The 27,935-nt window shown below is 43.0% G+C and overlaps 1 protein-coding gene across 2 annotated transcripts in view; it reads right to left on the reverse strand.

Moving 5' to 3' along the window:
• sdk2b (sidekick cell adhesion molecule 2b) overlaps window positions 1–27,935 on the reverse strand; it is a 221,668-nt gene that overhangs the window by 60,963 nt on the left and 132,770 nt on the right. The window contains exons 3-5 of one of the 2 annotated variants that reach the window (XM_088927387.1): window positions 17,965–18,124; window positions 8,649–8,755; window positions 4,352–4,499 (exon numbers count right to left, since the gene is read on the reverse strand). In XM_088927387.1, the coding sequence (XP_088783513.1) occupies window positions 4,352–4,499; window positions 8,649–8,755; window positions 17,965–18,124 (415 nt within the window). Of the gene's footprint in view, window positions 1–4,351; window positions 4,500–8,648; window positions 8,756–17,964; window positions 18,125–27,935 lie in introns of those variants that run through there. The other variant, XM_088927388.1, reaches the window with a different exon arrangement.

Raw genomic sequence — 27,935 nt, forward strand, 5'->3', positions numbered from 1 at the left:
GGTTTCTTTGTAAATCCAAGACAGAGTGTTGGAAATGCTCTTGTGCGATCGACAAGGGCTATGCACCACAAGATGAACCACAGATATAATCTACAAGGGCTGCAGATTCGGGTTTCAGAATGCCTGGTTTTCAAGTGCTTTGAAAAACAGTGTGTTACTGGAGTCACAGAGGTCAGTCAAGATATAGGCAGAGTGCACCAGCTTTGTAGACACAAGAGAGGTGATAGCAGCAGTTACTTGCAGATGACACAGCTTAGTCATGAAAAAAGCACTGTGCCTTGTAAATAGCAAATACTATTCTATCTCCCAATACAGTGCAGCAGCACTCTCTATCAACAGGCCTGCTTGGATACCTATTCAGCAAGGGGTTGCGCTGTGTAAATATTACTACAGCGATTATTCCCACCTCCCTTACAGAAGGAAAAAAAACCCAAAGTTCTCCAGCCCTCACGTGAAAGAGAGCAGGAGGCGCAGTCTGCCAGGGGGGTGGCTCTGGACTGAATGGTTATAAATATTTCATCTTTCAGAGACGGTGAGTCGTGCTCCTACTGCGCATCCCTGATAAAACACTCAAACAGATAATAAAGACACCCCGCGACACACACGCAGTCTTCCATTTTCCTCCCTCGTTGCTGTAGGACTAACTGCCTCACCCGCTCCCTAGGATCTGGAATACTGCAGATGTGAAATGCGTGATATATTTGAAATTTGGCGTGCATATCATTGAAATGGGGCGGAGCGGTGGCTCTGTGGCTAAGGATGTGCGCCTGTGGTTGGAAGGTTGCCGGTTCAAATCCCACAGCCGGCAGAGGAATCCTACTCCGTTGGGCCCCTGAGCAAGGCCCTTAACCCCAACTGCTCCAGGGGCGCCGTACAATGGCTGACCCTGCGCTCTGACCCCAGGCTCTCTCCCTGTCTGCGTGTCTGTGTGTCTCATGGAGAGCAAGCTGGGGTATGCGAAAAGATAATTCCTAATGCAAGAAATTGTAAAGGGTTAATAAAGTGATGTTAAAAAAAAATCATTCTGCAGAGTGTACAGGATGTGGATATGTTAGCAAACGATTTTACAGGATAGCGCCACATATTAAAAGTGCGGCATCTGTCGAAGTGTGTACATCAAACCTTTCTTGATTTTGATAGTCTTCAATTTCAGTTTCAAATCTATTTCGTTCCTTTAATCACACATTTCTAAAGTTTAATTGTATTTCTTTACTTATATAATTTCTAGAAAGTGCCCTGAGAGTGCTCAGTAGTGAAAGGTGCTATACAGTATAAGATTGATTGATTACCTTCCTGCCTTTACCTCAGGCACATTTCTTTTCTTTTTTTTTGGGGGGGGGGGGGGCGGGGGGTTTTGAGCAAACAAGTACAGCTGGAAAATAAAAAAATAAAATAAGCACGCCTGTCCTTGAGAAGAAAGCTTTCCTTCCCTTTTCTTTGCAACAGCAGATGAGAATTCGTCAGCACAGCTACCAACTTTTCCCGACAGATCTCTGACAAGTTATAAAGCCTTACATGCCAGCAGAGGGGTTCTGTCCCCTCTTGCAATGTGACAGCTGCACGGCTGAGCGACAGTATCGCTTTAAAAATATGTCACTGCAGGCCCGGGATAAACTGCACTTGCATTTTTGTGTGTGGCATGTTTTTTTTTTTTAAATGACTCCAATTCATATTCAAATGATACGCTACAAGGCAATGGAAAGAAATCTCTCCGGGTAGTTGTAAATTATAATTATGTCACACATAGCATTGGTAAGAGCTGCCTGTCTAACAAAACAAAATGATTACACATAAGATACATTTCTGAAGGATATAGAGTCATCACAACAACAAAATAACTGTTACAAGTCATTTCAGGCCTCAGTGTTTTATTGTATAGTCAAGGATGAGATAATGAATTTATTTTATAGGAGAACCCCCCCTCAGTGGTAGGTAGGCCTCAGTGTTTTATTAGGTATAGTCAAGGATGAGATAATGAATTTATTTTATAGGAGAACCCCCCCTCTCCTGTCCAAAACAGACAAATTAGAGCAGCCAATAAAATTTAAGCTGCAAGTCAATCGATGGGAGAAAACTAGAACACCCAGTAAAAACCCTCAATAACACAGGGAGAACATGCAAGCTCCACCAGACAGGTGCTCCAAGCTTAGGCATCTGAGTTTTATTTGGTAGGATATGTGAATAGAATTAATGCTACAGGCTTCTTAGACATCTTATCATTGATAACCCCAGTACAGTAATTATAAGTACTACTGTACACACCTATCAGACATTACACACTCTATACATGATATGTGTATTGGAATATACTTTGTAACAATCCCTTCTCTTTCTGTGCTTCAGACATCCTGGAAGTCACTGCAAGGATGCCGGTGACGGCCATTTAAATTCACTTATCTCACAAATGTTATCGTTATCATTCATTTTCACACAGTCACCTTGGAGGAGCACGTGGAGTTTGCAGTTTTAAACCCGGGGAAACACAATTGCGTTTGGCGCAGTGGAGAGCCACTGCTGGGTTTCTGGCTGCACAGGCAGATGTGCAGGTTGACAGCTAAGGCCAGGGTCCCCGGAGAAGACCCCTCTAGAAAGACCCTGTGAGCAGGAATGCATTTCAGTGCTCCCTGATCCAGCAGAAGGGCCACAAAATGTGCAGCCCCCTCCTGCAGTCCTGATGAAGATACAAGTCATTTCAGGGCACAGGAGTCCCTCCCAAGCTGACTCTGTTCATAAATAACATAAGAACAGAGCTGGCCCTGTCTTGACACTGTCAGTACCACCCTGTGAGGAGTTTAGGGTAAACTACTAGTGGCAGTTTCCCGTGAAAAGTTTACAGAAGGAGGCTGGTGCACTGTCGTCTTTAATTTCTGACCTCCACCTCTTGCCCAGCACAACCTTTTGTGTTTTGAACTCTGTTGCGGAGAAGTGAAGCTGTCAGAAGTGCCCCTGTCAGAACGATCCCAGTGAATATTAATGTACTTTAATGGCTCTGATAAGAGAAGTAAAACTGAGCTCAGAGAAAGCCATTTAATATGCCCTTTATAGAGCATTAGAGAAGACAGGAGCAGTGGTGGAGGAATCATCAATTACTGCCTTCATCAGGAATTCCCGGTGTCCCTGAGGGACCCAGACTGCCAGACGTATCCCGTGATAAACACTCGCTCTTATCCTGCTGGCACTATGGGACATCCTACTACAGGCCTCACTACAGCCCCATTACAGTCTCTCCAAACTCACTACTGAATGAGCTTTCATTGTATACTACATCCAACAGGTTTTGCATAATACAGAAGAACATTAAAAATATGCATATTTAATTAAAATGAACATAAAATCAAAAACATTGCAGTTTCTTATCTGATACTGATTTTTATTCCCCTAAACACAGCACATTCCTCATTTACTCTAAAGACCCTTACAGGGGTTTCAATGCGATACAGACCAAAATTAATTGGAAAAAACCTTCTGGGGATCTGATCTCTAAGAACAGGAGCTCCTGTCTAAAGGGAGCACAGAAAACAAAGAGACAGCTCAGGTCTTTGTTTTAAAACTGATTTAATCCACTAAAGAGCTATTATATAAAAAGCGCTCCCTAGAGCACTGTTGGCCAATTTGCCTCTTCTCCATCAGACACTCAATTTTTTTCTGTTTTTCTTTAAGTGGAATAAAAAAATGTTTCATCAGCAACACGAAACAGTAATAACAAACACTATAAAAGCTGTAAAGTGCTGAAATTATCCTATTTTACATGCTAAGTGCAACTCAAAAACAATTTCAAACTAGGTAAACTGACTGAGGTGTGGCTCAGTCATGACTTGAACAGGCAGGCTGAACACACACTTGCGCAGGCACAGAGACACCTGCAGGACTTGAGCAGGCAGACTGAACACACACTTGCGCAGACACAGAGACACCTGCATGACTTGAGCAGTCAGACTGAACACACACTTGCCCAGACACAGAGACACCTGCAGGACTTGAGCAGGCAGACTTGAACACACACTTGAGCAGACACAGAGACACCTGCATGACTTGAGCAGGCAGACTGAACACACACTTGCGCAGACACAGAGACACCTGCAGGACTTGAGCAGGCAGACTGAACACACACTTGCGCAGACACAGAGACACCTGCAGGACTTGAGCAGGCAGACTGAACACACACTTGCGCAGACACAGAGACACCTGCATGACTTGAGCAGGCAGACTGAACACACACTTGCGCAGACACAGAGACACCTGCAGGACTTGAGCAGGCAGGCTGAACACACACTTGCGCAGACACAGAGACACCTGCAGGACTTGAGCAGGCAGGCTGAACACACACTTGCTCAGACACAGGGGCACCTACATGCGGCTGCTGGGGGGGATCTTCCGTCCGTCTCTAAACCATGTGACCTGCGGCTGGGGAAAGCTGCGGATCCGTGGGGCTGGAATGACGGCTCCCTCCCCCTGCGAAACGGCCTGCGAGCGCTCCCCCTCCTCAAAGTTGCCCATGACTGTGGGAGACAAGCAGAAGGCAGACACAGTGATGATGGAAACCAGTAATCGTCACCCCCCAAATGCATGGGGTTGCACATTCTTGGAAGGAACACACTTGCAAAATTTCTAGACATCTCTGCTTTTATTTGCAAACATCTCCACTCACATCTGTGCATTACCAGAAAACTGTTTAGTCAGGTGAGGGTCACAGCCACTCCGAGCCTGTTCTGGAGCCACAGGGCACAAGGTGGACATGACAGCACACAGCTGGACAGCACACCAGTCCATTGCAGGGATAATGTACAATCATACCTAGTCAGGTTGGCTTTGGGAGCATCTGGCATACACTCATGTGAACACTGGAGGAACATGCAAACTCTATACAGAATGACATTCAGGTTCCTTGATCAGTGGAGAAGCAGGGTTAAGCACCTTGCCACCATCCCACTTCTCTACTTACAGCATAAAGAATAATTTCAACAGAAAAGAACTGGTTCAGCACTACCTGCTCTCATTTAATCACTGCAAACTCTCTGGCAACAAATGTAATTATAGCTCAGCTTTGACATAATGAGTTGAAGCCATTACTGGCGACACGCTGTAAACCAGCCCCTGTGCTGCAGATTATTGCTTGTGATGGCTGAGAGAGATGAGATGAGCTTTAGTCAAGTAAATTTTTATTGATTATCAGACTCACCATGGTCCAGATTTGATTAGTCAAACCAGAATCTCACCTGAATAAATGAAGCTGTATGTGGAAGGGTAGGATGGGATGTGGGGTGTGGTTTAACTTTAAATAACAAGGACCAGATCCTACTAAAGGTTCATTCAAGGTTTGTCTTTGTCTGTGTAATCCTGTAGTGGTGATTGAAACCAAAATCACTCTGTTAATGACTGTTAATGAGTATTGAGGTGAGGACACCAGCCATCATCTTCATGAAGGCCCAACCTGAGTGACACAAATTAATGTAGCCAGTCAGGTCTGATGTGCATGTTTTAGGGAGCAAACCAGAGCCCTTAGAAAGCCCACTCAAATAGGGACAACACATGATCTTCAGTGGGGTGCTGTCTCCTACAGCCCAAACATGGCTGGGCAGAGTCAGATCACTGTTACTAACTGCACTGTAGGGTTGCAGGATAGGTTAATCCCATGCAGTTTAGAGGACGTTTTCATCAGCCCCATAATTGAAAAATCTGTCAAACACATATGACAATATGTTTTAACTGGTGTGGCTTTGAAACATTTGGAATAGCCAATTCTCTTTGTTAGACCCACTTGATTTGGAACAGCCACTTGGGCATTTTTCATGTGTTGGCACTGAGCTACGAACCCAATCAAACACAGGATAACACATGATCTCCAGAGGGGTGCTCTGAAGATCGCATGTTGTCCCCCTGTAGGGAAGATTGAGTAAGTGGGGGCAGACTCTTCTGAACCGCCTGCCATCGATAAACATGTTACAAGCGATACAGCCCTGTACCTGAGGATCAGCACTATCTGGAGGAGAGACTGAAGGTGTCACTGAGAGCTGAGACAACCCTGGCTGACTAATCGTACCCTATACAATTGTGCATCGCCTCTTGGGGAATCCCTATCATAAGCAACTAGTGACATGACCCAAGCTCGAACCCATGATCATAGACCTCAAGTGAGTGCCTTTATTGGTAGGACCACTCATTAGACCTGCCAATGTTGCTTGTTAACAAGATGGCTTAGGGGAGTGTTACTCTGACAGGCAAAACACAACTGTTTGTGATCCATGTCTGCAGGCCCCACTCTCAGACTCCAATTAAACTGGCCCTATGCAGATGTCTCCAAACCCTGCTTAAACTCTTTCAACTTTAACTTGAACATCGCCACCCCCTTTCTCTGTTTGAAGAGAAACGCAAAAACAGCCTTTTCTAATTGACCGCTTTTAACCAGAGTAATTAAAACAGGGACAAAATCGTTAATGACTCTCCCCATTATCGTTTGTCATTAGCAGAGCTTACTTATTAATTTCTCATTACCTACTCAATTAAGCTGTCTGTTTCTGATGGGAGGGTGACAGGGAATTGGAGAGGGTGGGGAATAGGGAAGAGGCGAAGGATTTTGAATTCTGTATTGTTTATTCCATTCATAACCAATGAAACAGTCCCTGAGTCCCACTCTCAAAATCTCATATTGAGTACCACATGGAAATTCAAATGGGGTAATACACTAGTTCATTTCAAAATTGATTTATAATAATGCCACCTTCTATAAATCATCCGTCAATAGAAGGCTATTAGAGGCATATTTAAAAAAACAAATTCTAAGAAATATTTACTTGGATCTTGTGAGAAATAAAAACCATAAGTTATATCCCAACCAAAAAGCCTCGACTTTCAAGCAAGACGCCAGATTTCTGGCGTGCCTTTTATCTCGAAGATCTGCTTTTTCCCCAAGAATTAATAACGCTAGACTGTGAATGAACAATAATGTTAATACAAAAAAGTAACTGAAGTTCAACCTCTTTGATCTTTGATTCTCTGTGTTGCTTCCTCCTCAGCTCTCTGACTGCAACATTCTGTTTCACTTAATACTTTTTAAAATGTTTGTCTTATTACAGTGCTTGAAGCTCCTGCCGATCCTTTATCAATGTATACCCTTGTAGATTAATTGCCCTTGTGTTATTGTGCAGATCTTAGGGAAGATATAAAACACTCTCCAGTAGTGTTCAGGAAATATTAGTGCATACATTAATTTAGTAAATTAATTCCACTGTCCAAGACATTGCTTTTTACTTGATATTTTATATTTACTAATGTGATACACAGGATCCTAAGTTTACATATTAGAGGGGATCCACTCATTTGCACCAAGGTGCTGAGTTCACTTTGATAAACAATCACAGGCTTTCTGTGGAGTACACACAGCACACAGCAGATGAGTTGGATGAGTCTGTGAAATCAAGGGTGAACTCTAGGGGAGCCAGATCGGACAAAACCTAAGTGGGGTTTAGCCAGGATACTATGGTTCACTCTCATGCCCTTCTGAACAGTCTTGGGTTCCTTAAAGACCAAGTCAGCCAGCACCTTGTCTCAATGTCTCATTGAAAATAAGGCACCTCCTGTAGCACGAGCCCTGTCACCTCACTCCCTGCTCAACACACCGGAGCACTGGACTGGATGTTCAGCTCTGGGGGGAAAGGCCCCCCCATCAGGGCCCAGCACCACTTAGAGCAGCAATCTGGCTTGCCTTTGGAGTCCTCCCGCCCATGACAGACCAGCTGTGCTGGGCCAGCTTCTGAGGTATGATGAGATCAGATTACAGGGTGGCAAAACTGCTGATGTAAGAGATACCTGTTGGTAATACCTCTATTACTTACCAGACAGTCTAGAGGCAGATAGTTTCTAGGCAACCCAGTCTCCAAGAGTTCTTGCCACACAGGTCAGATGATTGGGTTCAATGGGTGAAAATGTGTGACTAGTTGCAAAATGCACTTTAAATTAAATGTCTCCTTTGCATTCCTTGAATTAATGGATATTGAACACAGCATCACTTTGCACAATGTAGTTAATGCTTTAGTTAAATTGGGGAATACATCCCTGTTTGATTCTGTACTCTTTTAATTTAATACTCAAAGTTCAGCTTTGTGCAATCATGTGAGCCAGCCACATGTCAGCTTGCAGCTATGTAGTCCTGGTGAAGAAATGTGAAATATGAAAAAAGACAAAAGCCACCTTGAAACACAAACTCTCTATGTTGTCTAGAGGAAAACGATGATGCATGAGATACTGAGCAGCATGGTGTAGCAAATGTTTTTAAAAATGTGAGAGCAGTAGCAATGGTTAGATTACCACTCCAATCTACCTTGTTGATCTTTCATTTTTCTTTGGCAACAGAAAAAAGTAAAATCATAATGAAGAGAAACAGAAAAAAGATCTTTCATTTACATAAGCACATTAAGAAGACAGCATCCTGACACCAAAACAACAGCTGTTTTGATAAAAACAAAACATTTATCACCTTCATACTGATTAAGGGCTTTATTAAAACAGCTGTCTGTTTTGAATTTCAATACACGTGTTCAGTGCAACAGTGAACAAACAATGGTTTAACCTTCTTTGTACAAGCAGCACTGCGACACACACACCCGGCCTCAGTGAGCACCTGCACAGGTAGGGCCAGCAGGCATACTCACAGGCAACCTGCACTTCCGTTCTCCGCTGCATGAGGGCGCCAACGCGGTTCCGTACGATGCACCGATAGAAGCCGGCGTGAGACCGGTCCAGAGAGGGGATCTGGTACCTGGGGGCGAGAGTTGGGAGATATCAGTGGGGTTTTGGAATCTGACTCTTCAAAATTCGGGTTGGACCTTAATTTTGCCTAAGCACGCTATCTGTTCATGCAAGAAAGCACTGATGGGGGTCTATCACATTTTGACAAAGGGAAGACCATTTACCCAACGCTGCATGAATTACATGAGGACAACTGAGGCTGCAAAGCATGAGTGGTATAAAGTGCTAGCAATCAGCCAATGGCCAGTCCAATCCCAGGTCTCTCATAGCAACATGCCAGGGACATCTGGATAATTAAGTTTCAATGCCACCCTTCTCTCACACTGAGATTCTTTAATTCTCAGTGCATTTTCAGCTTCATCTTGAGGCATGCAAATAAATCTGCACCACAGGGTAGTTCTTTAGGTTGTGTCTTTAATTCCATAGTAATTACATAGTACAGATATGTATACTTACTCATACTTGCAATGACACTATGCATAATCACAAAATAATTCATGCCATTCTTTAGTTGGAATATACAGCTACACATATATTTTGAAATCACCATTAACAATGGCACAGGTATATCTATAGGTAAAGAGAATCACACCATTCCTTTCTCTGTGTCTCCAGTACAGTCCTGATCCCGGATACTTCCCTCTTGTTCTCAATATTACCCACACTGCTGTGCCAAACTACCAAATAGACTGAAGCTTTTGTGAGTTGCCCTACTTAAGGCATTGGGAAGAAAATATGGCAAGCTAAATTTGAAGTTCGTGTGTGAATTGAGGGAGTCTGGAACCTCTGACCTTCAGAGATGAACAGTTTGACGAGACTTGCAGATTACGGCAAAGCCCCATGTTTCCTTGTATGATTTAAACTCATTTTTATAGCTTCAGCTGTGTCTCTTTGGTCAATAAACCAGTGTGTATTGCTGTAAAAGATGCCTGCATGAGCAGACTACTCGTGCTCCCTCTGGTACACACTTACTTTCATGTTAAATTCCTTTTTCCACACCTCCTCTGACCTTGAAATTCCTGCTGCACACAGGCTTTCCTCCAAGGCTAGATCTTAAGACCTGCAGTGCCGCACATTTCCAGCAGGGGCCACTCTAACACACACTATGTCTGCAGAGCAGCTGCGCTGGCTCTTGCTGAGGGTCTAGTTGGAACGACAGTACGCTGGAGAGGGGAGAGGCTGACATCACTGCTGAGTATGAATACATCGTCTTTTGTTTGAATAATTAGCCGCTGGAAAGGAAAGTGTCCTTTTCCTTAAAAATTGTTTGGGTTGGGCTGTGACTAGCATGCTAACAGGTGCATACCCTTCAGACTTTTGTGAATTCCCAGCTCATGATTATATCCAGTAGGTTTTGCATAGCTAAAGCTGGAAAAGCAGCAATTCCCCATCAAAGCAGAAACCAAAGGATTATGGAAGGTGATTTCGAAGCCCTTGTTGGAAGTGACACTCTCACCATCAAGCCACTTGCCTTTTAACAAGACACAGGCAGGGCAGCCTCAAACCAGGGGTCAGTGCCAGTGGCCAGTGGAGGAGAGCACAGCACAGTGTAGCTGTAAGCTCCTGAAAGGCCGAAGGGGTCAGTACGTTAGTCAACAGAGCCCTAGTATGAGAGTGCTCCCAGCCCTACTACTGGTGGGGGCTCAGCCTATCCCAGGCACAGTCGGCTAGTGACACAACCCAGTCTCGAACCTGTCACCACAGGGCCATGTCAGAAGTCCTTACCTTATATACTTAAGCGTCGATGAACAGAAAAAGATGCAATAATCAAATGATAAAACTCTGATGCTTGAGCTTATTTACAGATATTCTGACTGAAAACATTTATAAATTAAATGAGACGCACTAAGTCCTGGGTCCCAAAACCCTCCTTACCCCCCCCCCCCAGGAGTTTGACTGCTTATAGAACTGCTGCTGCCTGCTCGGAGTGCAAACAGAAGATTCACAGTGACAATGTAGTCAAAACCATTTATCAGCCTGCAGTTTGCACTGAAGCATAAGAAAAATATCTTTCAAAAACCTGACAAACAAACAAGTCAAGAAATGAACAGCCGAGATGGAAAGGCTCCTGGCACCAAAGCAGCTGGAAAAGATCTTCCTGAGCTCTACAAAGAGATCAGAAACACCATGTAAAATAAATTTAAAAAACACATTAAGATTTGCAACAGCAGAAATGTCTGCTATATATCTTGAAATTCAGATTTTTCATCACACTGTTCAAAGATTTCTTGACACCTCTCTACATGTAGGGAATACATATTCACTTAAATCCCATAGATTGCAGGATATCAGGAGAGCCGGAGCATGATCAAGACTTAAGCAGAAATGTTTGGAGGCATAAAAAGTTCCCATTTTCAGGCATTTAAACACAAACATGGAAGAAAGGTAAAGCCACTAAAGGAAGGATCATGTAAACACATCCCTGTTTGCTTATCGCAGTTATCTCAGAGGCACATCTGTGCTGTAAATTGCTTTTGTTTTGGAATAACGGAGTATCACCTTGCTGAAAGCACCAGCACCATTTTTATTTTGGGGCTTTCAAGGTGTTGTCTATCATGAGTAAAAGATAGGTTTGCCATAGGATGCTTGTATATTAAGGCTCTAGAAATCATTGGACACTAAGAACTGGTTTTTGGAACTGTAACTGGTTTTTGCAACAATGTGCAGTTACAACACTTGGCCATTGGTGGCACTGTTTGAGATTGGACTGGCTCATTTCATTAAAAAACAAGCTGGTGTTTGGAATCAACCGCACGTGGTACAATTGATTCACCTTAATCTAATGGACACTTTTTATAATCTAGGAGTGCTAAGAGTCCCAGGGGATCAATCAATTTGCTCTACACTTACTAAAACATAAGAACATAGGAAAATACTTTTCTCTTTCTCTCACACTGTCATTCCCCGCGGAATCTGAGTCAACAGTACAGTGCTTGACCCTTGAGCAATGGCCTTGAGTTCAATGTTACAATTTTGAAAAGTCTTTTGACCCAGGGTTAAAAAATCAATAGAGGGTGGGGGGTTTTGATAGAGAGAGATAGCCAGAAAGTTGGGTGGAAAAGATAGTCTGGGGTTCGATCTTGCTGCCTTAAAAAGCTATTGACCTGAGATGTGGCAATCAATAGACACAATAGACTAGTGAGGGTAAAAAGATCCCCTAAGACAGGCAGAGAGAGAGCAAGAACGAATGGCTTCTGGAAAGTACACAGACACAAAGTCAGAGGAGTTGGAAGGAGGAAGGTGAGCAATCTGGCTGTTTTAACTATTTCCACACGAGGACTGGCAGAAACGAAACTGTCTGCAGACAGAGTGCTTCTGCAACAGAGCATCCACTGTAGATGCTCCAAGCTCTTTAGTCTGCGCAAGAATAATAATGATTACCTGGAGTATATACTCATCAATCAGGCCACATATTGAACAGGCTCACTTCATGTCATAAAAGCAGCCAGTAACGTGAAGCGTTAGTCAACAGAGCCCTAGTATGAGAGTGCTCCCAGCCCTCCCAGCGTAACTGCCTGGGCTGGATTAGACGGCGAGAGGAGAAGAAAGCTCTCACACAGATTGAAAGTGGGGGGCGCAGGGAGTCTGTGTTGATGGGCAGTCTGAAAGGGAAAACTCCCTGTGTGCTGTCATTAACAGCCTGATAATGAAGTATCAAATAATATTAGCAGAGGGTTAGCAGGGTACACATCCAGCCAAGTGTGTTAAATTACTTCTTGTGTGAAGTCTATTAGTGTTAATGGACTAATTAACAGCGTTGCAATGTGTGGGTTCTGAGATTTCAGCAGCCCCGCACCTAGTTTGTAAACCCGTGCAAAAAGATAATGTTATTTATGAGTGAAGAATGAACATAGATCTTGCTCAAGGACCAAGGCTGTCTTAGTGGAACTGATTTTTTCTCTGTGTATTTTTTCCAGCATATTTAGGTGGTTAGGGCGCAGCCAGGCAAGTAGATGTTGTACACAACCCAAAAGGCAACGAGAGATTTTGAGTCGGTCCTTTCCTTAAATGTTTTAACAAGGGAAGACAAAGAACGCTCGTTGTGTGAGAATCATGTGTGACAGGTGGAGCATTTTAACCTTCCAAACCTAAAGACAATACACCTCTTCATCAGCCAGACCTTCACAATGACTTTATGCGTTGATCTGAACATCTGTGGTTAGCTTTTTACAATCAACACAATTAACCTTTCGGGAGCAGTGTGTGTGAACAGCTATGTGTCTAGGGTGTCAGAAAGTGATTGATGGATGTTCCCTTTAAGAGCAATTTCAGTCTGCTTACCTAATCTACTCTAGTTACATGGTAACCGAATTGTAACTAATTGTAATGGCCAACTCACGGAAAGACCACAGCTGCTCAGTTCATACACACAGCACAGATAGCTACACCACAGATCATAGCATGTATTAGGGACAAGGGTAAGGCTAGGGTCACTATGTACTGTATGTGAAAATACATATTTCTGAAACTATAGTAATAAATGAGTTAAAATGCAGCTCCAGTGTTTCATGAAGCTTCCATCAAGGTGCTATTCTTGTTACATAAAACTGCATTCAAAAAAAGCATGACTCAATAATTCTGTCTTTAAAAACAAATGTTTTTTAAAACCACAGCTTATGCCTCTCTATTATAAAAACAGACTCTTGGACTCTTATATAAGGCTACTGCGAACAATTCACCAAGTCTGTCGCCAAGCCTTGACATCACAGAGGCTTTAAAGAACAGTCGGTATGACCCGGTCTGGATGCGAAAAAGTAAAGCATGACTCACTTGCTCTTGCATGGAACAGTGAGGTTCCAAGAATGTGCTACAATGACCTTTAACCCATGGAAAACTTTATGAACACGGAGCGATCTATATTGCTCTAGTAAATGCCACACAGTCCTGTATATCACTTTGCTGCAAGGGAAGTGGTTCTCCATATAAATAACAGACCTGTGGTTTTGGGCTTTTTTATTACATTGGAAATCAATTGAGTATAATACATTGCGCTCTTGTACAGATTCCCTTTACAGTGCTATCTCCTCTGCTCTCTGCCTTCGCAGGCTCAGTGTATAAGGTGTTATATACAGCATGATGACAGCACACATTCTGTTTTTACACAAAAGGATTGTGGGGGTCTGGAGCAAACTACCCTGCCCTGTTGTCGAAGCTGATACCCTGGCTTCTTTCAAGAAGTGGCTGGGTATGATTTTGTGGATCAATTGGCCACTAACTGCCAAAATAGTGAGTTGGGCACGATGTTTCTCAGTTGTGTTCTTTCTTATATTTCTGATGGAATCTATATGACCTCACCTCTGTCATTGTCTGAAACAGAAAAGCATTTTTTTATGAGGTTACAATGAAATTTGCCATGTGTGTTGTCATGTGACTTTTTTTTTCATTCCTTCAGACCCAGAAGTGCTTAAACAAATATAACGCGTCCCTTCAGTGTTTTTTTATTAGGAAGCACGGAGTGAAGGCTGGCTTCTCGGGGAGCTAATTGATTTGCGAGGCTCCCAGGTAAAACAGCCGCCGAGTTAAAGCTCTGAAGAGAAAGAGAGAAGGGAAATCACTCAGACAGAGCCTGGAGTTAAAAACAGACACGCGGATATATGTCAGGGATGAAACGTGAACCCATTCATCTGCCATGGCTGATAGAAGAACGCATACCAGAACAGGACCAGGGTGCTTTTCAACAGCAGACCGACAAGGACTTAGGGCTCGGGGGCTGACATAAACTACAGATTTCTCACAGGCCGGGTCACAGCACCAATTCACCTGGAGCGTCTTCAAACAATATAAATTTGTCTAAACCAGGAGCAGGCAATCCTGGTCTTGGAGGGTTGGATTGTCTCCATATTTTCATTCCAACCCAGTCCTCAACACTCTAAATCAATTTCTTGTGGGCTTTAAAGGGACTAATTGAATAGCTTCTCCCAGCTCTTATGGTCTTAAATCTGCAGAGTGCAGTGTTGATCTCTAGATGTAACATTTGGTCAGTAAAAGAGAAAGAGGTGAAATAAAGAAACAAATATGACAAACACATCCAAGCAAGATACAGTAGGTAAGAATTAATTCATAGGACTTTGAAACAGTTTCCAAGAGTTGTGTCCCCTGGTGCGTGTTGCACTGTTCATTCAGAAGACATAAACTTGCCTGACTTTGTCATTGCTTATGAAGGTTCTGACTTTGTCAAGCTGCAAGCTCTGTAGGTGCTGCATGTTTCATGACATTATCCTATTTAGTAAATATACAGAATCAGAATTGTGTCTGTAGTCTCTGTTTACCTTTACATATTCATCCGCTGTCCAAAATATTAGAAATTCCTGCTGAACAATCGGTTGGGTTTCTGCCAGAACCAAGTACTGCTTGAACAGGACAGGGCAAGAGCACTCCCAGGACCTTCCAGCAGTTCTGTCAGTTTTCAAGGACTGAGATCAGGGGATTCTTCCAGCCAGGGAAGTTTCTGATGCCACTTGTGCTTTGCCCAGCCTTGTGTGAGTCTATGAATTTAACTGGGAGTTCCTGTTATTCAGACAAAAGAGTGTTGTAGTACAAAAGCTGTTTTGGCAAATAAACAGGCACCTTCCTTAAAACGTTCTCATACACTTGCCAATGTACAAGAAATACAGAACCAGAAACTGACTCAGTAGTGCAGGGGCTGCTGCTAGATTATTAATAGCTCTGTTTGCTATCAAACATTGCTCTAAACATAACAAAGTATAAAACACCCAAGTCTTTAAATGTGGATATCTGCGAACGAACATGCTGACTTTCTCAGTGTTTGATTTCAGCTCTGCCTGCTTGGCCACACAGTGGTTTTTCGGCATCCCTTCTGCCAACAGAACACTCAAAACAATCAACTGTTAATGCCTACAAACATCTCAGATGAAAAACAAAAAGAAATTCTGTTTCTCCAGTCATTTTTTTTTCTTCTCATGAACCGACGGCAAGTCTACTCTGCACGCAAGCTCACTGCCATCACACTGTAGACAAGAATATTATTGGATCGAGCTTGTTTTAATTTGTTCTTAGCCGGCATGAAATTATGTCTGCTAATAAAAATACACCCACTTAATCCCAAGGCCAGACACTGGGTCTATTATTTGTTTAAGTGAGATCTCGGGGTCTGCCTGACATCTACCACCATAAACGCCTTTTAAAATTACCGAGGCTCAGGGAAAATTTTCTGTAGCAATGATATGAGAAGAAGGGGAGACCAAAATGCAGAAGACCTGCACAGCAGTGTTCCTGAAAAGTTAAAATGTGTGAAATTAAGGTGCTCACTGGTGAAACTGCCAAGCGAATCAGCCCTCTCATTCTTTCACAACGAATGCTGATAACCAGTCACGTTTGGGCCAAATGTGGTAGCTACTCAATTTGGCTGGAGTGCTTCTGCATTTAGCTTTTTTGTCAAGTGCCGTCAATCATTCCTAACTTATTTAGTCAAATCTTATGTCTTCATTTAATTAATTTACCCAAGACTTTTCAAAGGAATACAATATACAGAAAGCATAGAGTGTGAGAATTTATCATAATAAAACACAAGGCACAGGAATCACAGCAAACACGGGAATGTGAGAAAGGAGGTGCTGGTGCTGTTTTTTACAGAAGTACTCTATTCTTCACTCGAACCTTGCTAGTGTCACCAGGGCTGCTTCAGTGTAGCTGAGATGTGTAAGTACCGCTGATTTCTAACAATGTTAAATCAGTTCTAGCAGACTGTGCTGGCATGGTTTTGTAGACCTGTACAGATATTGGCAACACTGCTACATTACCGCTGGGGAGGATCATAAGCATTTTACAAAGACTACAATTATTTTATTCCAAGTTCATAAAACATGACATTACTCAGGAAAATCACATTGATCTCCTTCGGCTGAGAACCCCCTGTATGGAACTGTTCCATTTACAAGGTGGTCATTTAATTCCTCAGCCCTCAATACCTCGTCTGTCATCTTTATAAGGAAAGAAAGAGCACAATGGGCGATGAGATAGTACCTCTCCATAAAGAGAAAAGAGGACACCTTGACGTTTGTGAAATGCCATGTTATTTTTATTAGCACCAGTGGCGTGGCTGAGAGCATTTTACAAGTTTCTCCGACGGAAATAGACAGAGGACAGTATACACTAGGGGCTGGTGACTCAGACATGTGTACAATGGCCATTTCCACTGATCTATCACAAAAAGAGCTACTGCTTTTGAATCTTTTCAGATTTGCCTCTTACTGCTACAATACATATTGAAGCATTCTAGTCTATAAGCATCCATGAAACCATACTGTACACTGCTGGGAAGGGTTGCCACAGGCCTGAGCCCTGGAAATACAGGGTGCATGGAGGGACTATACCTTGGACGCCAGCACGACAGTCTGGGTGGATGGGTACTGCGACACCCCGTTGCCTACACACACAAAGGAGTTAGGCCCAGGGGCTGCTGCGCTGCTTCAGATGATTTCTGACCCACAGCAGACAAAACCTTTTCAGACAACATTTTTAGGACGATTCAAATCTCTCTGTTAACATTAAACAGCTTTATCTGTGCTCTCAGGTCGCTTGTAATCGATCTCTGGGATAAAGGACATCAGTTTGAGTTTGTCAGGAAAGCAAAACCATACTGGCTGTGAGGCTGGTAGCCCTATCAGGGATGGGGTGTGGATGCGTGTGGATGCACCCGCAGACTGCAGGGAAGGGTGTGACCACATGGCAGACTAGGGGCTGAGAAAAGGACAGACGATACACTGATCCACAGACCGAGAGCTGGAATTTGGATGCCAGCCCAATATTACTCTTACAGCATACCAGAAGGAGACATATAGCCATGCCTGAAATCCCCTACAGTACGTCATGCTTGATAGAAAGGACTATACTGCAGATATCTAAACAGTTACAATACAAATTCATTTTTACGCAATACACTTTATGTCAAGACATCCCAGCGCAATGTACAGAAGTATAAACAAGACAACAGAGAGGTACATAGGGTAACATGTCAGTTGCAAGCCATTTATGTAAGTCATATTCAAAATTTAAAGTTGTCAGTCCTGTCTTTAAAGAACCCGGAAGGTATATTAAGAACAGGTAAAGGGCCATTCATGTGTCAGGTGACACACATCTGAAGAAGGCTCCACAGCAGAACCGTGTCTCTGTTCTTTTCCTTTCAGCATGGAATTGACCTGTTCCTCAAGACCAGAGCAGGTCTACAGCATGTTGACTGGGGCAGAGTTGGTGTCTTACCTGTACTCCAGTGAAAAGCGAGTCAGTTCAGTCCCATTATGGATCCACTTGAACTCCAGAGGCCAGCTGCCCTCTGCCATGCAGGTGAGGACCAAGCGGTTCCTCTCCAGGTGCAGTTGGGTCCTGACGGGCTCTGTCTTGAAATAGGGGGGAACGTCATCTGCAACACAGAGAAGCTTCGTATGAGACCAGGGGGTGAAACCTAGCGCTGCTGGGAAAGGCACTTCCTGGACTTTCTGGGAAATGTGAAATACTGAACCAGAATCCACAGAACAGCTGTCGGGGTATTCCATGACAAGCCTAACCAAAACACAAACATAAATAACTGGAATACGAACTTAAGGTTCTCTTGCTTTTCTACTCAACAATGTCCCAGGCGAGAAGGTAACAGATTTTTGTGTTATGTGATATACTCTGTAAGCTAAACAGCCTAAACAGGAGTAATGAACACACAGACTAAGACAGTGATGCCCAAGTCAGGAATGTAAGGATGCACATCATGTATAATAAACAGAAGGAGTGCAGGGAAAGGGGTTTATTACCTGATTAGGGTAAATGCTGCTTATTAGTGAAAATATATGGGAATTTTATCAAAATAAAGGTGTTTGAGCACTAGATTTATATGCAGCAGGAGGTCACAGGTCTCTAAAGGAAGGACTGTTATCTGGAATAGAGTGAGTTACAGGGACAAAAACCAGGAGAAAAACAGAGAAGAGGAGTGTTTGTGAAGGAACAGACTGAATGTTAAAGATGCCACATAGGATCAATATGAGAATCTGATTTAATAACTATTTGTCCAGGCACATCACAGCACTTATAAAAAACAATAAATGAGGTTAGATTCGTTCACCACAGAGGTGTAGTGACTTGGTTAACAGAAACTAGGATTCTGTAGTAGGTTCTGAGGTCCGTGCGTTGGAAGTGTTAAACCCAGGTGTTCCCTAGGCAGCAGCACGGCAGACACAGCCGTAGCACAGCAGAGCAGAGACCCGGGTCTGGAACAGGACTCGGTTTCCCCATTCACCACAGGCTTCCCTGCTATACTTAAGTGCCACTTTCAGACAATCACTCCTAATAACATCTTTACACTGCAAATGAAAACCAGTGCTGTATGAAAGGGCTGCAGGCAACCTAGCCTGTAGAGCTGTATGTTCTCATTTAGTGGTACACAAATAGTGATGTGCGTAGCAACCAGCTTCTGAAACAGAGCTGTCTCCTTTCGAATATGCAGATTAGCCTTCACAGCAGACAAAGGGCCCTTTAAGCACCTTAGAGAGCTCAGAGGACCCACGTGAGGCAGTTACACAGGTCATGCGTTGTACACTCGCTCTTGGAGTTTATTTTTAAATCTGCGCGGCATATTCGGTCAATTACACCTTTTTACTAATTAATGCTAAACATCATCCAGGTACAAATGCAAGCCTTCCGGTTAACATAAATAATTAAACCCAATCTGTATCATTTAAAAAGTTCTCTTCCTCTTGCATGGCCACCTTATACTTTAATGAGCACTAAAACACTCCATTACTGATTTCTAAAGTTCACTCAGCTACTACTGTATCGATAAGCAGGGGGCAATAAGTACATTTTCCTTTCCACAGCCTGGGAATATAGAGTTGATCTCAACATGAGACTGACCTTTATAGAAGTTTATATATAGAAAGTCAGACGTAAGGCATGGTGGAGGCAATTCATATACCTGGTAATTTGAATATGGCACAACACAATTTAATGCAGACAGTGGCAAACCAATGTATAGACAATGAGCATGGTAAAACTACAAGAGAACTGCAAAAACACTGTGCAGAATTCACAATGTTTATTTTTTTATCAGAGGTGATCCTTCATATAGAGGCCTCCTGTTCCGAAGCGTCTTTCAGACAGCACAATCCAGAAGGGAGTGAACAGACACGGGGAGCAGATGAGGAACTGGGCTGGTAGACGAACAGGGTGTGACGAAGGTGCTCGGGGGGACGTGGTCCAAGCAAACAGCCCAAAGGGAGTCCGAAGGGCAATCCAGTACAGGCAAAAGTCCAGAACCGGGTGATCGATCCAAGACGAACAAGACAAGTTAAACAAGTTAAAAACCGGAGCGGGATCCGGTGAAGGGTCGGGGAAAAAAGGGGGAATGGGACCAGGCGCTCCAAGTCCCGGACTCGGCTGGTTTGCAACGCTGATAGGAGGCCAATGCCCTCCGAGCCGCAGACGTAGGGCGACTCGGAGGTAGGCAGACCTCTGGGCATCCAAGTTCCAGTGCAGAGCCCGGAACAGAGTTAGCGTCTGGCTTTAAAGGTGGGCTGGAACAGCGAGCAGGTGCAGAAAATCAACTAAAATGTGAACGAGCCAGAGCCTCCTTAAGGGGGAGGGATTACAATCGTGACACCTCCAAACCTCTCAGACTGAGCTTTATAATGGGATTCTGGGCTCTTCAATACCTCCATCAGAGTGTTACTGAGCACTAAAACACTGGGTTCGAAAACCTGCATGCTGTCCCTCTAAGTGCACAAAAATATTCTCCCTTCACCCAACCATTGTCTCCTTTATCATGAGCAGAGTCGCATGGAGGTCAACTGCTGTCTTCACAAAACCCAGGAATGGGTTGATATGCCCCAGGATGCAACAAGCCTCAGAGCTTCTACAACTGCCCTACCCCTCATGGGGAAAAAAAATTTAATACACATCTATGTTTTTTTCAATTGGAAAATAAGGAAACGATAAAGGAAAATCCAATTTTTTTCCCTCCAACTGCCAGTTTCCCAGAGACCCCTGCCCTCCAATGAGACACACATCTCCCCAGCTGTGCTTAAACACTCTGCCAGCGAGCACAGCCCTCTCTAAAGCAATGCATACATATTTCACTGGGAGTCCTGCAGCCTCAGGGCACAACACACACAGACAGATAGGTATGAGCACACGCTGTCAGTCTGCACATCTAATACTGAATGGAATACTTCTGTTTGCATTAGAAGTGAACAAAGAAAAATCAAATTATACTGTCCTCACTCTTCTAACTTCAAAAGCAATGCCTAACCACACTGGAGGGCTTCTAATCACTATTTTTGTAATAAATGGATTTGGCCGCATAAACCATACTTTTCCTTAACCCATTGCAAAAAAAAACCAGCATCTGTTGTCGTCATCATCTCGGATACCAAATTCACACAGTCGCGCAGTCATGTTCACCTTTAAGAAATCCCACAGCAGCTATCGAAAACTCTGGGGAAAAAAACCTCGAGGAACGGGAGACACAGCGATGGGAACAGGCCATTTTTCTCCCGTCGCTAACAAGCTCTAAGCCGAGAGCCGTGGCACAGGGGTGTAAGCACAGCACTTTTTTTATTTTTCTGCAGGAAGACCGATTGTCTCTCTTCCTCCAGGCCTCTATTGGGTTAGTGTCAGAGAAGACATAAAGGCTGCTTTGTAATCCTGTGTACACACAGCTTGTGGAATGAATGCTCCTGCTGCCAGCGTGGCCAGAGATGGCAGCATTATTGCCAAAGAGCTTTATCAACACTGGCACTTCACTCCCATCCCAAGTGTCAGTGCCCTATAATAATCCATGGGCACAGGCTGAGAGGGGACTGCTTTTTCAAGTGGCTCTGGCACAGCAGGGTATGAGAAAAAGCCAGCTCTCAGTGGCTTGCAGCCTGACAAGGTTCCCCAGGCTTGTGGCCTGCAAGACAGTGACCACCGCTGCCAAGGTGATCAGTGGCATTTGCTGTGCGAAACAGGCCACTGAGCTCCAGCCCTCTCCCTGCCGTGGTCTGATACCTGGCTGGAAGAAGAGGACTATAGGAAATGGAGTTGGGGTTCAAGGAGAGTCTCAGGCTGGAGGACACCCCTTGATGTTTGGTCCTCTGTATTTCAAGGTGGGTGGGTGGCTGCGGAAGAGTGAGACTTCCACGGAATACAGCCATCGGCAAAAAGTGAGCCTGGAATATTGAAACCATAAATCTGCAGCTAACGTAAAACTGTCTCTTTTTATGACCTCGCAAAGGTGTTATTGTAAATCTGGTGACTAACCTAAAGCAATGACAGGATAAGCTATTACCTTGTTGTTTTTATTGCTTGCTGTACGGATTTGTCTTAAATATGCAGCAAAATGGCAGAGATACCGCAACACTTCATAAGCCTTAAATTTAAAACACATGCTGTATAATGTAAGCAGTCCGCATCACGATGGAGCAATTTAATTTCCCCAAAGAATGAGTAAACTACCCAAGCTATGGATTTTTTTTTCACCTGATCTCTCTCTTCCTTGGTCCACAGGAAGCCACCATAGTGTAAACTATCACACGTGATTGTGAAAAGTAAATGACTCCCCCAGTATCACAGACAAGAAGCCAACAAGCTGAGCAGGTTTCTGAAGTCCTTCAAGCTCGTGCTATGAGCTGCTTGTTGTCAGACCCAATAGCATTTAAGGTATGTTTTTCTCCCTGTGACAAAGCCATGAGTAATTTGGCCCTTTTGCATTTTTGAATGAGCCATCCTTTCAGGCTCCATTTCTGCCTGGTGTGCAGTTGCTGAAACAAAGAGATGTCCCGCTGGAACTTGAGCTGAACAGTGCCAGAGCATCACGCCAGGCAGAGAAGAGTGCATCGAGCCAAACTGACGGGTGGACTGAGCTGAATTCTTAGACACACACTGTTCCACACACGCCTGCTGCCACGCTCACCTGCACTACAGCGGGACCAACCTTTTAAGCTAGCTTCCTCAAGGGTGTTAAAAAATTAAGGCAGAGAAACAATGTTCTCTGGCTGTAAATAATAAATGTCTGGGTTTCTACAAGGAGCCACTGAATCTCAGAGAGACTTGCTAACATGCAGAACATTTAGGACAAAGGGCTGTTAAGCAGAAGGAATCTATATATTCTGTACACAGCGAAACAGGCCAACACTGACGGCTTCCATCCTAAAAAGCACCTGTGCGGATGATACTGGTGGAGAGAGTATGAGAGTTTAGCATATAAAAATGATCATGCTATAGGGGATCATGTGGTGATGTTTTTCTTAGCTCTAGGAAACATTCAAAACAACATAAACGTACAGAGTGGATTTAATACCAAAGAAAGACAATGAATATTCAGACAGATGCAGAATCTGGAGCCCATGCTAGGTGCTTGAAGGCAAACTGGGGAGAGGCGGTAGAGCAGTCTTCTTGCAGCTAGAAATATATGTCTTTTTGTAGTCCTTGGCTTTTCCTTGCCTCTTGAACATCTTTTCAACAGCAAGAAAAGAGAGGAAAACCAACAACCAACTTGAACTGGGATGAGAGCTGCAATTCTGCACTCTCTGCCTCCCAAGCAGAAGGCAAGTCTCTTCTGTAAATCAAAGCTGTCCCTACACCCAAGGCAGTCCCACACCAATCACATCAAGGAAGAACATTAGGACTAAGAGCAGCTGAGAGCACCTCAAAGATGGTCCTTGACTGCAGTCTTTCTGCCTTGCTGCTTCTCACAGTGATGGCCAACCTTCCACAACAATCAGATGAGGCCTGCAAATTCTTGAGCAGTGGTATGTATGCTCTCCCTGGTGGCAGGAGGTCAGATCTTATCAAAGCTGGAAATCTGAGGTGCCCTCAGTCAAACACGGCCCCACACAGATAAATCACTAATCACTAATTCTATAATTACAACTCAGGCTGGCTTCAAAGAGCTCACTCATCAAAGGTTCAATGATGTAAACTTTTTTGTTTTTATTACCATCAGAGGTAATAAAAACAGCCCCACTTTATTCCATAAAGCAGAACTAACACACACTCAATGCACAATAGTAATATCCGGGTAATCTCATCACTGGGAAATTGAGTGACATTAATTTTTACCAACAGAGCCCCACATCCACTTAGTAATCCAATAATATAAATTGACTACCATTAGCTGCCTCCTGACAAAGCATAACATTAAAATTAACTGCAAAAAGCATTTGGTCTGAAACAATAGTACTCATTACGTTACTTTGTACAAAAACTCTTTTCCGATTAGGGGAAAATAAGACAGAAGCTCCCATTAAAATCAGGCCCCTGGCCACAGAGAGTTCTTCATAAAAGTAATAAACTTCATCCAATTGATTAAAATCAAGGCAGACACTACAGATGCATTTCGACAAAGAAGACTTCTTCAGCGCAAGAAGGGAAAAAAAAGACGAGTCTTTAAAGAGGTAATTATTCATTTCGGGTGATCGTTAGAACAGGCACATTTTAAATCTGCAGGGACTTCTGGAAGAAATAGCAGCAGCCATTGATTGAACACTCTTTAAAAGCAGCGTCAAGCTGATAATCAAAGAGAATCAACCGCAGCACTGTACTCATTGATTATTCGGCGACCGATAATTTGGCTTTCAACATTTTCCAGTGGTTACAGGCCAATCATGTGAAAATGTATTATACAGGATTTATAGACTGAGTAAATAGATTAACCAGGTACAGTAGTAAATATAATGTATTGTACTTTGCATTAAACAAGTTGTAGTAATGTGTGCTGTGTAGCACTTTAAATGTGTGTGTAGCCAATTTGTGTGATTAAAGTCCTCCACGATTTAATTGTAACCTTTTTTACAGTAACCATAAGCACAACACCCAAAAACACAATGTTATGAAAGTATACGCAAACATAAGCAACTGTAAAAAAAATCAGTTTTCCTAGGAAAAGGTACCATGTGCTTTGCAAAGCTGTTTCAGATAAGTTTGTAACAGCAACCCCTGAACAGGTAATACTTTACATTACAGACTGCAAATTCCATTTCTAAATGCTTTATGATTTAAACATAGTATTAATAGAGAAACATAAATGTGATAACCAATACTTACTTATATAGTAAATGCAGTTATATTGTATACAGTACTGTATGTATGGATGTTAACCCTAATCTTAACTGTAGCCTGAACCGTACCTTTCATCCTAACTCTGGGGTTAAGGGTTTGTAATATGCTTAACTTTTTAAAACTCCATTAATAATGTGCTAATCGATTAATTATTAACAGCTATAAATGACCAGAAAAACTCAAGTGTAACAAGAATACATTTCTTTGTTTTGCAACTGCTCAAAACAATTTCTTTATATTTGACAAACTTCATCCTAACCCAACCATTTGGGACAGACTAGACTGACACTAAACAGAGGAATGGACTGTAACTGTACATTATCACTGTTAGTAAGCTAGGCTTGTTGCTTTAATTATTGCTCTTACACTAATTGCAGCATTCTGTTTCTCATGCTGTTATTTGGTTATATATTTTTCGGTTGTTTACTTACTTTGTTGTCGTAGCAGGAGCGTGACAGCCTCTTTAAGTGCCTTATCAGTTGAAGGAAAATAAAAACAGGGTTCTGTGGAGTAGCTGGAGATAATTCTTCACATTATTACTTAATGTAAGGGGAGGGCGGTGCTGGTTAAATTTGTGGGTGTAGGGGTCTTTGCATTATTTCAATTCCTTTCACAGAAGTCAGTTTTCATTTCATCCGGTTTTGACAGAATTATGATATAATTGTTACAATGATGTTAAACGGGCTTTATTTTGTTCCTACAATATTGCACTTGAAATGCAGTGACAAAGCTGGGTATATCAATGAAAAGCAGGCTCCTTGGTTCATTTATTTTTTCTTCCAGTTTTTTTGATTTATAAATTATGATTTATAAACTACTAACATCTTTACAATATTTCTGTCATTACTTCCCAAACTTGCATTTTGGGGAAAAAAAGCAGAGGCTAAGTTTAGGAGAGGCTAAGCAGGGTTCTAAACTAGAGTATTCCAAATTTTCCACAACCAGAGATGGTAGAGATGGGATGTCCTAAAAAAAGCAACGCTATCAGCTTCAGTCAAATAATGCATAATGGAAAACTGAGAAAGTTAAATGTTTCTACCTGTGCTTAATAAATTAATATTTTCAAGATCTGTTGTGAAATGTGTCACAATCAATGTACCAAATAGTACAGGGTTCAAGTAGAGTTTTAGGACAACGTCAGTGTACAGTATCTCACTATCAAATCCACTGAGACAGGGGCAACTGGATTGGCCTCGTGTTACCTTCAGAAGTCCAGTTTTATATCCTGCTTAGAAATTTACATAAGATCCTCTTCTGAAATTTTACTTTTAAAATTGGAATTCAAGAGCTCTTTGACAGGCAACAGAATCCCAAATTCCTGCAGCTGTGGGCTAGAGAGGTCAAGCAGATTGGAAAGATCCATCGAATGGGGTGTCTTTCACAGGGACGGAGACTCTGAAAACGAGGGACAGGAGGCCTTTGAGAATTTCATTTAGCGTAATCCTTAATGCTTTCTTAATGAGTTTTAATTTTGGTGCCTCCCTTATCGCACCACATGGAGCTGAAAAGATAAAGGCGAGAGCTTCTAGGGAGGAAGAGAGTCATCCTAACTGCGAGGGAGGGGCTGTTCAGTTGTATTTATCAGTCAGGAAGTGGGAGCTTTTGAGCTTTTGAGCTGCACTGCTTAGGACTGACCAGTAATGTTGGGCACATCCAGGATAGTTCCAGAAATGTACTGTAGCTCATCCAGGCACAAGTTTAGAATCACAATACCAAGTCAACTTTCCTCGAACCAATTATCAACCAGAAAAGAATGTAAATCATCTACGTTAAGACAATTTCCACCTCTCCCCAATTCTCCTTCCTCAAAACATGCCTCTGAGGCTTTCTTTTAAATGTCTAAGCATATGCTGTTGTCTGTATTTTTCTGTGCTCATAAAATATAAAGAGGACTTCTCTCCTCTTCCAAAACAGGTCACCAACACTTTTTCATATATAGGAACCATTTCCAAAGCCGTTGAGCTAGAAGTGTCAATAGGGCTTGCGGAGTGAATTTCAGCACCACAAGGTGTGCAGAGCACCAATGATTATATTGAGGTATTCTAACACTATTCTTACGAAATGCCCAACCCTAATCTTAGAACTAATTGCTCATTCCTAAATACATCCATATAAATAACACCATGAACATGCAAGGTGATGCTTTTTTGCCAGCAGAAGTCTCTTCGAGTCTTGAGTGATGAAAGGTAGAGCTGTCTTTCACACTTGCAAGCCAGGTGACAATAGCAGCAAGACTTGTGACGACTCTCCAACCAGCTCAACGAGTGAGTCCTGTCACCTGCAAATGTTTCTCCTCGAAAGTGAAGCTAAGGAGTATGAAGGCAGTGCTAACAGGTATGGCTACAATCTCCCCTAGGAAAACGAAATAAAATGAATTTACAAAGCGTTTGACAAAAGAAAAGAATCGTTTTTAAAAACCAACAGCAAATGTAATGCATGCTGTAGCTTTATACTGATGAGGTGTTTTTCAAGTCCAGTCTGGATACATCACAATTGGTATCTCTCACTAGCACTAAATAGTTCAGATTACTTCTGCAACCCGTAGCAAGGCACGCAATAACCAGCAACGTGTTGCGCCTCACTGTAATTATCGGGTATTCAGCACACTATTAAACAGCGCTCATTACAGAGGACAGCGATCGTAAATACTTCTTTTAGCCAGCCGTACTATAGGGCAGTGTCAGCGAAGAGCTGTGCTGTTGAACTAAGAGCAGGCAGATAAGGGCAATATTTTGATGAGATCAAGTTATCCATGACCGTGATATGTTTTCAATTTCTCTGGCACTTTCGCTTCTTATAAGTGTCACACGGCTTAATACCCCGGCATTACCTTGGTCAGTCCATTAACACGGGAGTAATTTAAATGACAATCTCTCTAACTGGCAGATACATAACGCCTTCCGCTTGAAGGAGCTGACGGTGCCTGAGTGACGACGTTGTTACTGCTGATCGCGCCTGAGTGGCAGCTCTGTGAGGCTGGGCGGGGGCCGAAAGAGGGGGGGATTGACAGTCCTGCCTCCTCCATCATACGGCGTCCCAGCAGACCCAGGCTGAGAGGCAGAGGCCACAAGCAGTCACCCAGATACCTCACACCTTCTTTCCAAAACGCACCGCACACGCCCAGCTTCGCTCCCCGTGTGAGAACACCA

Source organism: Atractosteus spatula, chromosome 11 (assembly GCF_055471065.1).
Source record: "Atractosteus spatula isolate fAtrSpa1 chromosome 11, fAtrSpa1.hap1, whole genome shotgun sequence".
Taxonomy (NCBI): Eukaryota; Metazoa; Chordata; class Actinopteri; order Semionotiformes; family Lepisosteidae; genus Atractosteus; species Atractosteus spatula.